Source organism: Salarias fasciatus, chromosome 16 (assembly GCF_902148845.1).
Source record: "Salarias fasciatus chromosome 16, fSalaFa1.1, whole genome shotgun sequence".
In the NCBI taxonomy this organism is placed as follows: domain Eukaryota; kingdom Metazoa; phylum Chordata; class Actinopteri; order Blenniiformes; family Blenniidae; genus Salarias; species Salarias fasciatus.
The window spans coordinates 33020425-33031297 of record NC_043760.1 but is presented as its reverse complement, the minus strand read 5'-3'; the positions used below and the strand labels follow the sequence as shown (position 1 = coordinate 33031297).

Sequence of the window (10873 nt, the reverse complement as noted above, 5' to 3'; positions counted from 1 at the left end):
GGCCAAATGTTTTACACAACTTGTCTTCACGTGGAATGCTATGAAGGAACTGAGTGACGTTGGATTGTTACTGACAAAATTTTCAAGAATAACAAAAGTACTTTGATCCTGATTTGATCTTTTTTTTCTGGGTCAGATGAATGTACTACAGAAGAAAATACAAACATGTTTTCTGCACAGTAGAAGGAAAAACTGATGTTACTGGAATTTTCCCAGTTAAAGTACAATCATATGAGAATATTTGTACAATGATTCAATATTTCTCAGAAAAATCACACATCAAAAATCGTCGTTCAAGTGATTTTTGTTTGTTTGTTCACTGATATTTTGTTGTACCTTCCCAAATTTTAAAGATGTTCTCACTGGTTTTTTTAATTATTTGTTCTATCCATATTTTTTGTGGCTTGCATTCTAGTTTTGTGTAAAAGAAATTCGATGCTGTGGTGCTGGTGATGGTTGTTATCATTATTGCCATTGTCATTATCATTAACTACTTCGACTACTACTACTACTACTACTACAGTAATAATAATAATAATAATAATAATAATAATAATAATAATAATAATAACAGTAATAATAATGTTCTCAACAATAGTCTCAACAAGTCAGCTCGAATACCTTTGTCAATTAAACAAATAATATCGAATAAATATTAAATTTAAACGACTGTAGTTTGTTTTCGTCTCGCGTGTGACGTCATAAATAAGACGCTGATTGGTCCAGAGCTAACCTTTACGTCTGACGTCATTACGTCTGACAGAACCAGGAAGCTTTGAGGGCTGCTAGCGAAAGCTCCGACTTAACGGATAAAAATGAAACCAACAATTAAGTCTGCGGTTGTTTTCCGAGGGTGGAATAAACAGGACGTTTTAATACAGGTAAGACATATTGGAATGAGGAAATGGTTGGCTGTTGTGCTTGCTGAGTGTATGAAAGACAGGCAGTGTCTGTTAGCTTCATGCTAATGTCAAATAAGAGAATACGCTTCTGATTAGTTGATCAAATAAAATCAGATCTTTTCATCCGTAACGCGGTTGCGGTGTGTGCTGAAAAGAGGCCGTCTGAGTCGCACTGTGGTAACATGCATCTTTTCACTGTTGAATCACTGCTGTTGTCTTTTCACTGACTGGTAAATCATGTGATTGTTTCAGCTGTGAGCACATCGAGCCTCAACAATGGGCCGACGACGAGCTGCTGCTGCAAAATCTCCACGTCCCGCAGGCTCTGAGGCTCCTGCAGAGGCTGCCAGGGCGTGCAGCAGAAAACACAGCATCTGCATGGTGTCTGACTTCTTCTACCCAAACATGGGAGGAGTAGAAAGTCACATTTATCAGCTTTCTCAGTGTCTCATTGAAAAGGGACATAAGGTGGTGATTGTCACTCACGCCTACGGCAGGAGGAAAGGTATCCGATACCTGACCAACGGGCTGAAGGTGTACTACCTGCCTCTGCAGGTGATGTACAACCAGTCCACCGTCACAACCTGCTTCCACAGTTTGCCCCTGATGCGCTGTGTGTTTGTTAGGGAGCGCATCACTGTGGTGCACGCTCACAGCTCCTTCTCTGCCATGGCCCATGATGCACTGTTCCATGCCAAGACTATGGGCCTGAACACGGTACGGCACTCTCATTTATTCCATGTTTGACATTTATTCAGTTTGGTGTCTCTGTGTTAGAAGTGAAAGTGAGATTTGCTCACTAAAACCACAGTTAAGTCTCAGTCTTTGATCTGCTGAGAAACTTTTGTTTCTTGAGACAAAGCTGAAAATTTTCATCATTCACAGGTGTTCACAGACCACTCGCTCTTTGGCTTTGCCGACGTCAGCTCTGTGCTGACCAACAAGCTCCTGACCGTGTCGTTGTGCGACACCAACCACATCGTGTGCGTGTCGTACACCAGCAAGGAGAACACGGTCCTCCGCGCAGCCCTCAATCCAGAGATCGTGTCGGTTATCCCCAATGCCGTTGACGCCACAGACTTCACTCCTGACCCCGCCCGGCGCCAAGATGACAGGATCACTATTGTTGTCATTAGTCGTCTTGTCTACCGCAAAGGTACCAAACACCTTTTCATTAGATAAAACTTTATTGAGCCTTTTGGACAACTTTATATATTCCTTTAATAAGGTTCTTATGTAGCTACAGTTTGTTTTTATATCTTGTTCTATCTACCTTATGCTATGATGACTGACACATTGTTGAGAACAAAAGTTCATTTGTTAGTTTTGTTTTATGCATTGTTTATAAAAAAAATTGAGATTTCTACTTTAACAGTAAGAAATACCCCCCCCCCCCGCCTTTTCCATAGCTATTAAAATCTTTCAATTTATATTTATAGTGCAAAAGAGTGTATTTTGATTTCTCAACAAGGATTCAACTCCAAAAGTTTTTTACCTTTGTCAAGAAGTGTATGTGTTTATTGCTGTTGATTGGTTTGTTTGTTAACAGGATTAATCAGTCACTCGTGGATTGAATTAGATTTATTTATTTTTATTACAGACAGACAGACAATAGGACACAGAAGAAGTGATTTAACATTTGGTCAGATCCAGATATTCTCACCAAGACAGAATATTAATGATGAAGAATTGAAAGTGTGTTCAGTGTGGTGACAGTGACTTTCTGGAGGATCCAGTCTGTCCACTTTCCAAATCTCTGAAGGTTTACAGTTAAATGTCAGTTTGCAGCAGCCAAAAACATGTTGGCCTAAAGACAAGCTAAAGGCTGAATTGGTTTTAATGAAACAGTGAATGAGCAAACATAACCTAATGCGTACCTTTATAAATCACCTAGAAGTGAAGTGTTGACGTTTTCCTTCTCCTCCCAGGAATTGATCTTCTCAGTGGGATAATCCCAGAGCTCTGCCTCAAGCATCCTGATCTGCACTTCCTGATTGGTGGAGAGGGACCGAAGAGAATCGTGTTGGAAGAAGTGAGAGAGAAATACCAGCTGCATGACAGGTACCGCTGGATACTCGTATGTCCTGGAGGGATTTTATCAGGAGGCAACATTGAAAACTTTCCCAGGACACAGTCTCTGCCACACCATTTCATAATGGGACTCGGAATTGTAACGAACACTATAAATTTGCTTTTTAGCTTACAAACCCTTGCTACCTGTACTGCCTGGCCTATGTTTATGATACTTAAATGATCTTCTTTACTTATTTGTTAATCAATTGTTTTTATTACATCTTAACGACTCATTTATCTCTTATTGCTGCCTTGATGTTATTACGCTGTGAGCTGCCGGACACCTTGGACTTCCCCCCTGCTGTTCTATGAGCTGTGATTTGTTTGGCGTCACACGCTAGTATAGTGGTTACAGCTCTCACCTCACAAGATCCCTGGTTGGATTCCAGTTTGGAGCCTTTTCTGTGCACAGTTTGCATTTTCTAATACTCGTCGCCAAAAAAAAGCCATCACTTTAAGGTTAAACTTTGACTGTGAACTGCCCATAGATCTTTGTGTTTGTGGCGTGTTGAACTTGTGGCCGTCGAGGTGTGAACTGTAGGAATGATATGCTGACACCTGTGACTGACTTCTGCACCCAGTGACCTTGAACTAGATAGATGAATTGTGTACAAGTAAGGCATTAACGTCCTGCTGCAGTTCAGTGTTGTATGTGTGTAGCAGTGTTGTTGTAGCTGAGTCTCACATGTGTTAACTTTGTGTTTGCAGGGTGCGACTGCTGGGGGCTCTGGAGCATAAAGACGTGCGCGGGGTTTTGGTTCAGGGTCACATCTTCCTCAACACGTCGCTGACGGAAGCCTTCTGCATGGCCATCGTGGAGGGCGCCAGCTGTGGGCTGCAGGTTTGTCAGCCTTCGTTCATGAAGAGCGCCATGGCTCTGCACACTTCCACTGTGCAGGAAGAACCAGCTCAACCGGCTGCTGAACTTTCCCTTCTGCAACCTGCAAACCGCTGCTCACACACACACACTGGGAGAGTGGTTGCGAAATACCTTTTTGGTGAATTTCATGTACTTTTCCAATGAGGCGTGTTCACACATGAACGGAGCTGCACAACAATTGAGTTTACATAACTTGTTCTCGTCCACTGGCCGAGTGTGTGACGTTTTCTCACACAGCAAAATGAATGTTCATAACAATTTCATTTGTCACGCGCATGAAATTTCAATCACAGAAATGACTTTGTTGTGATGATTTTAAGTAGGCAGATTAAGTTTGAGTTAGAAAAACTGTGAAACTGCATCTGATGCAGACCTGCAGTGACTATTTGCCTCCAGAATTCAAGCTTGCTTAAATAGTCAGTGATGCTGTTGAGTCCATTTTGGCGCTAATCTCTCCCGGTCAGTAGCTGCAGTGGTCCAGATTTGGTAGAGTGGGTGAGGGGTGTATACCTGCTCGTGTTTATTGTGTACTAGTTTTGGTCATTTTCCCATTAACTCTTCTGACTCGATGCACCGTCTGCTGCAGCAACAGACTAAAAGCATCTTTTCTTTTTGTTTGACATAGAACGTTAAAATGACTTGCCACATCTTAAAGGTGCATTAAGGAGTTTTTCAACTTTAAAAATACTTATTTTCCACCATAAATATGTTACACATTTTTAATGATGTGTACAATGTGCCCTGACATATTCATTACCAGTACCTCTAACGGCGCTAAACTGTCACTTGAAAGTCACAGTGCCGGTCCGGCACCAGAGTTTTTTTGGGGAGAATTTGAAAGGAATGACGTAATGCGCGCTCCAGCTGGTTAGGTTTCATTTTGTTCGCCATTACTCCGCCAGATGCTTAGTGAGCAACAACTGAGCAGGATCTTCCAGAAAGTCAGAACAGACTGGCTTCTAGCACTGCCACAGCTCCACACAGACTCCACCAGGTGGAAGACACTTCAATCTTACTTGAGCGCTACTAAAAGAGTGAGGAAGGAGTCTCCCTCTTCCGTGCACGCGAGCCACAGGGACGAGTTTTTCACTAAGCTGCATTACGCCCAAGGCCTGCAGGGGGCACTGTTTCACATAAAACGTGCAAACTCCTTAATGCACCTTTAAACGAGGACTGTAACATACTGTTGTATGTTGGAAGCGTGCGTGCGTGCGTGCGTGCGTGCGTGCGTGCGTGCGTGTCCACAGGTCTGGTCTGTCTCTGCAGAGAGAGGGAAAAAAAACCCTCTTATCGAGACTGGGAGACCTCCGCCATGTTTAACTGTGGAAAATACACACACGGGACAGTAAAATAAACTGTGGGATGGATAAATGCAGCTGAACATTTATTCTGCTCACAAAAAAAGACTTTGAAACCAAAACAAACTGCTCGCAATACAAAGGAAACAAAGCCGGCTGCTCAGCGTTCGATCCTGAGAGTTTACTTTGCAAGACAAATGTTTGCAGTGATTTAGACTGAAAACTAAATCTGAAACGTTGCGTGTCGATTGTAGCTTATTATCAGAAAGAGTTATTTTTATCCTCCTAAGCTTGACAGCAGGTCACAGGGTTGCCAGATCTGTGCAGTGGAGTTCATCCAAACAGCAGGCGAGTGAGGCAGGAAGAGAAAAGCTTGTCCGGTGCCTTACTCCGCTCTTTTCTTTTTTGCAATCATGAAATTAATGATACACTGATCTGTTATAACATCGTGACCTCTCACCTGATTTTGTCAGTTTCCTGTATTACAGTCACAGGGACAATAAACTGCGAAGCACTTTGAGTCTTCACAGCGATTTAGTGTTATTTACTCCACCTGTTGGTGGTTATAATGTTGTGGCTGATCCTTGAGTCACATCAGCCTTCCTAGAAACAGTACAACAGCTGAATACAAGAAAATGAAGTTTTCTCTTCAGGAGGTTGATATCTTGTTTGTCGCGCGTTCATCAGACCAGCGGAGTGGAGACCGTAGACGCAGCTTCACCGTTTGCTGGACGTGGAATTTCGAAAACACTTTATTGAAATATAACCTTTTAATCACAGATAATTGAGCAGAGTGTTCAGAACTGCGGGCTTTAAGCTTTATCCGGAGCCATCGCTTCACATTTTAATGTGCACGACTCGATGAATCTTTGACCAAGACTGGGACCGTTTTACACAAGGCCGTGGTGATGGATGAGCTGGAGGTCAGACGCTTCAGGGCGTTACTGATGGATGTGCCCGGGACTGACACTTCCTGTTCAGGCCTAGTTATACAAAGATCTCCACTCACGCCCAGTATAAATAATGTTTATAACAAATCCTGCAAACACACTGATGTTTTATGGATTTAAAAAGCTACAGGATGTTTTCGTTGCTTTCTCCAGGTAGTCAAATAAACTAGTAACTAGGAAGATGATGAATAAACCTTCAAACTCAAAACTAGCACAGTCTGAGGCATACCCATGTACAAAAGTAAAAATGTTTTACCGTAGTTGTAAAGTTTGAAGATGTTGGAGAAGAGTGGTGGTAGATTTGTATTTATTTATTAATTTTCACCCATTTTGAATCAGAGTGTCTTTGTTAAACAGCCTCACAGAGATCCTGATCGTTGGAAATGTGATTCTTTCTTACTGAAATGCTTTCATGCTTTGTTTGTCTTCCGTCTCAGGTTGTGAGCACTCGCGTTGGGGGCATTCCCGAGGTGCTGCCCGAGGACCTGATCATGCTCTGCGAGCCCACGGTGCGCTCGCTGTGCGCCGGCCTGGAGGCGGTGATCGCCCGGCAGCGGTCCGGCTCCGCCCCCCCTCCGGCCTCCGTCCACGCCCGAGTCCGAAACCTCTACACCTGGAAGAACGTGGCAGAGAGAACTGAAAAAGTAGGCCGACCAAAACCTGCCGCTTCATTCCCCAAATGTTCCCAGTGGATTTGATGCAGGTCGATGTCTTTTTCAGCTTTTTGTCGATGCAGGTTAAACCTACACCGTCACCTCCTGCACTTCTTTGGACAGCTGTATAAACAGCCTGTTGAAGGACCTGATGTTTATGAGGTGCAGTACGACCTGCAGAAAGGAGGGAAAAGGGGAACTCCTTCACCATCCCGCATGCAGATTCTGCAAACCTCAAAGCGTAGCTGGAGCGTGACCCCGGGGCCTTGATAACTTATTTTACTCACATGCTTTGGCTTTTGATGGATTCCGTTATTCTTGATAACTGCTGATAATTGACAGTGACTGACGCAGTCTGGCCCAGTCTCACGTTCCAGCTGTGAATCGTACATGTTTTCTTGTGGCGTGGCGACCTAAATGTTTATTTATTTAGAGACAATACTACCTTTTCTCACGTGGGAGTGGCCCAGTAGGAAGCGTTAAAGACAGTTTGGAGTCGCTGCAGATCGGCTGAATGATCTCTTCCTCACACACAGCAAGTTTTATTACCTTATAGGAGTGTAACGGTATTTGTATTCGTCCCGTACCGTCACGGTACGGGGGTCACGGTTCGGCACACACAATCACACGACGAATACACCAGTGAGTAAAAAAAAAAAATTGGTACATTTGTGAGCTTTTTTTTACTTTTTCCCCACTGTATCGAGAAACGTACCGAACCGTGACCCTTACACCGAGGTACGTACCGTACCGTGGCTTTTGTGTACCGTTACACCCCTATTACCTTATTTTCATCTTCACACAGTCCTTTAGTTTATCAGCACAGATCAGAAGAAGCGCCTTCTGTCTGCGGGTTGAGATGACGTTTGATTACAAGTGAAAATAGGAAGCTTGTCCTGTGATTTCTTACAAAACAACAGCCTGATGAATCTCTGAAAACAGCACTTTTTGAAAACCACTTCCACTTCCTGTGTGTTTGAAACTTGTAGTACTTGCACAAATAATTTGATAATGACGATGGATTCCGGAGTGTTTGTAGCACTCAGTGCTTGGAAGTAAATAGAACTTCTTCCACAGAGTGCACACTTAATTCCACTGACAACGTTTCTGTCTGCTCTCCGTGTTTTTCCAAAAGAAGTGTTTCTCCCGTCACCGCACCGTGAAGCACCAACATCTTGAGGAGTAAGACGAGGGGTGGGATTACTGGCGTGATGGGAGCGGATAGGCTGGTGGACGTGCCTGAGGCTGTTTCTGTGCGTCTGGCTGGTTTCATGTCGCAGCAGGTTCCAGTCAATCATGTCACCGCTTCCCTGTTCAGGTGTACGACCGGGTCCACACAGAGGACGTCCTTCCCCTGGACAGACGGTTACGGAGGCTGAGGTCCCACTGCGGCGCCGTGGCCGGCTCCATCTTTGCCTTCGTGGCGGTGTTGGACTTCCTGTTCCTGCTGCTCCTGCGGTGGTTGGTACCCGACCACAGCATGGACGTGGCGGTCGACGCCACCGGGCCCGGCGGGCTGTGGACGGTAGAAACTGAGACTCATTCCAAACATGCAGAGAAGCGAAGCAGTGAAACATGAACCGTCTCCTCTCGCCTCTGCACTCGTGGTGCCGACGGACATGTGTGAACGAGCTCATGGTCACTGAAAGCAATGTTTACATTTCTGTTTTTACTTAAAGGATCTTGTGCGAAAGCGTCCTAACCAGGCTGCTCCCGGGTTTTCATAGGGAATATTTAAATGGAGGCTTCTGGAGGATCTGAAGGCACTTTTTCTCTTTTGATGGGAGTCGGGAACAAATACATGTAGGTGAGATGAGAAATCTGATCCGTCTTGCAGAAAACCATCATGTTTGGGCATTGCATTCAGTACTCCCATCTTTAACGGTTTGATCACATTCTCTTGGTGGTATCAGTGTCTTTGAGCAAGACGCTGAACCCAGACTGCTCCCAGTGGGCGGACTGACGGCTGCACAATCTCAAATGTGTTGTTATCTTGATATCAACATGTAAACTATCCGTATCTCAGCAGACTGAGTCAACTGTAATCAGTGGTTTCCACACAGTGAGCGTTCACGCTCTGCAGACTGACAGGGAAGGAATTTTGATTATTAATTCATGCAAAATGTTTGTTTTACTACTTAAAACATTTTCAAATGACAGAACTGTTACTTGAAGGAACAGTTGTCCGTGCACAGAGATTACAGTGTTCTACTAAAGTGTATTTATCTCAAATTATATCATTATCACAATATTAAACCTTTCTTTATTACCTGCTCATCTAATATCTTGCAGCCCTAAAACACACACAGATTATGGAGTTCCACAGTGACTGATAATTAATAGTAAATAACTAAAATTAAGGCAGTTTGAAAAATTAAAAGGTCAAAGAGAGCAAGAGTTGGACATTTCTGCATCACCGAGTCTTTAAAGTGAAGGGAGAAGCTCCCATTCCACAGCGATGCTGCTCCGACGGTGAAGCTCAGCCTCCTTTGGGTTTTATCATGATAGTTTATATTTTAAATACCATGAACACAGCCTGATGCGAGTTTGAGGAATATATTTGATGTTTTTATCGTACCAGATCTTATTTCTGAGACTCACACAGCGACACTCCGCGGCCTCGGCATTAGAGGCATTATGATACTGAACAGGAAGAGGCGCTTGTCTACTAGACTGAACTCTGAAGGCCTGGTTCTCTGGAGGAACTTCAGCAGCTTGATCTTTCAAGTACTCCACCATGACGCTGCCATTTATTGATTTTTTTGGTTTTGTGTAAAAACTACCTGATGTTTTGGACGGTGAGCGTTTGTTCCACTGAGCAGGACTAAAACGGGAATGTACCACTGACTTGAACTTTTAACATATACCTCTGGGTTTTTTAAGCAAACGGAATACAATGGACATGATTTCATCAAAACTGTGAAACGTCCATGTGTCTGAGATTTATTTTTAATAAACTGATTTATTCAGTCTTTTCATTTGTTCTTTTTTTAACAGTTCTTGTGTCAAAAATGCAATATGAAAAGGAAAAATGGAAAATAAACATTTACCTTTTTGATGATACTGCACTTACTTTGAGAAACGGATGTATTTGTGAAGTTGTGTATTTTGTGTTTCTGCCACTCAGTTGCTTCAGTTGTTGCATATTTATCAGAAACCTGGAATTTTTCTTCAAAATGAGTGTGACAAAAACAGATCTCTGAACTGCAAACATCATCTTCTTCTTCTTTGGAGCGGGTGGCGACCAACAACTTGGGTGCACAGCGCCACCTACTGTGTCTCTTGGTGAATGTACTTCAGTTTATTTCCAGATCACCGTATTCACTTCAGAGATCTGTAAAACCACAACAGCAGGTATTTTGCGACCCCGGGCTGTGGAGGAGGAGAGGCTGAGGGACCAGGAGGAAATGTTGGTGAAACTAATGAGTTTTGGACGATTAAAGCCGTTTTGGGAGCCGGCGCCACACATGCCCCATTGGCTAACAGCATACGGAGGTCTGCAGCTCGACTATGGATCTAACGTTCTCTTGAACCACTTTTCGGATCAGAAAACCCTTCTGGGTGAGGATATTGTTCTACTTTGTTCTATAAACAACATGAAAACTGTTTAAACCGAACTTATCCTTTAAGTTTCGCCTCACAGGGGAGGGAGGGGTCAGAGTGTCGGCCCAGACCGAGTCGAGGTGAGACTGTTCTGTGTTTTCTGGGCTGAATGAGGATTTGCATCGGGTGTGAACAGAGTTCAGCAGCACCGTAACTATGCATGAAAATGGAGACTTCCTGCTTCACTACGGTCACTACTGCAGATGCAAGACACACAGTCTCACTGGAAATCATGTATTCACTCAAAAAAAAACCCAGCAAAGTAGAAAACACACAGAAATGATCACCCAGTAAGTGGATATGTGCAACATACAAGACAGGTCTTTTTTTTCTCCTTCAGCCTCACAGAGATCAGAAAACCAGTGGAAACTTTTGACCTACAGCTACACTTACTGCATTTAGAAACTTCATTTAAGAAGTACTAATGTGTTCTAGACATTTCATGTCTTTACTCAGCATAGTTTTGGAAGTTTTATTTGGTTTCATGACGTATTGCCTGTCAGCAGTTTTGTTA

The 10873-nt window shown here is 43.4% G+C and overlaps 1 protein-coding gene across 1 annotated transcript; it reads left to right on the top strand.

The window, feature by feature from the left end:
- The first annotated feature begins 758 nt into the window (after nt 1–758).
- LOC115403813 (phosphatidylinositol N-acetylglucosaminyltransferase subunit A-like) lies at nt 759–9728 on the top strand. Its single transcript, XM_030112821.1, has 7 exons — nt 759–881; nt 1155–1619; nt 1788–2058; nt 2831–2963; nt 3684–3816; nt 6541–6747; nt 8075–9728. The coding sequence occupies exons 2-7, from the start codon at nt 1179–1181 to the stop codon at nt 8333–8335; spliced, it is 1446 nt and encodes a 481-aa protein (XP_029968681.1). The 5' UTR covers nt 759–881; nt 1155–1178; the 3' UTR covers nt 8336–9728.
- Nucleotides 9729–10873: the final 1145 nt, after the last annotated feature.

Bases quoted from the DNA above. Each gene is read 5' to 3' on its own strand.
- LOC115403813 (XM_030112821.1), top strand. From the start codon at position 1,179: ATGGGCCGACGACGAGCTGCTGCTGCAAAATCTCCACGTCCCGCAGGC. The intron at 2,964-3,683 runs GTACCGCTGGAT...TTGTGTTTGCAG, and splicing joins AAATACCAGCTGCATGACAG to GGTGCGACTGCTGGGGGCTC. The intron at 6,748-8,074 runs GTAGGCCGACCA...TTCCCTGTTCAG, and splicing joins TGGCAGAGAGAACTGAAAAA to GTGTACGACCGGGTCCACAC.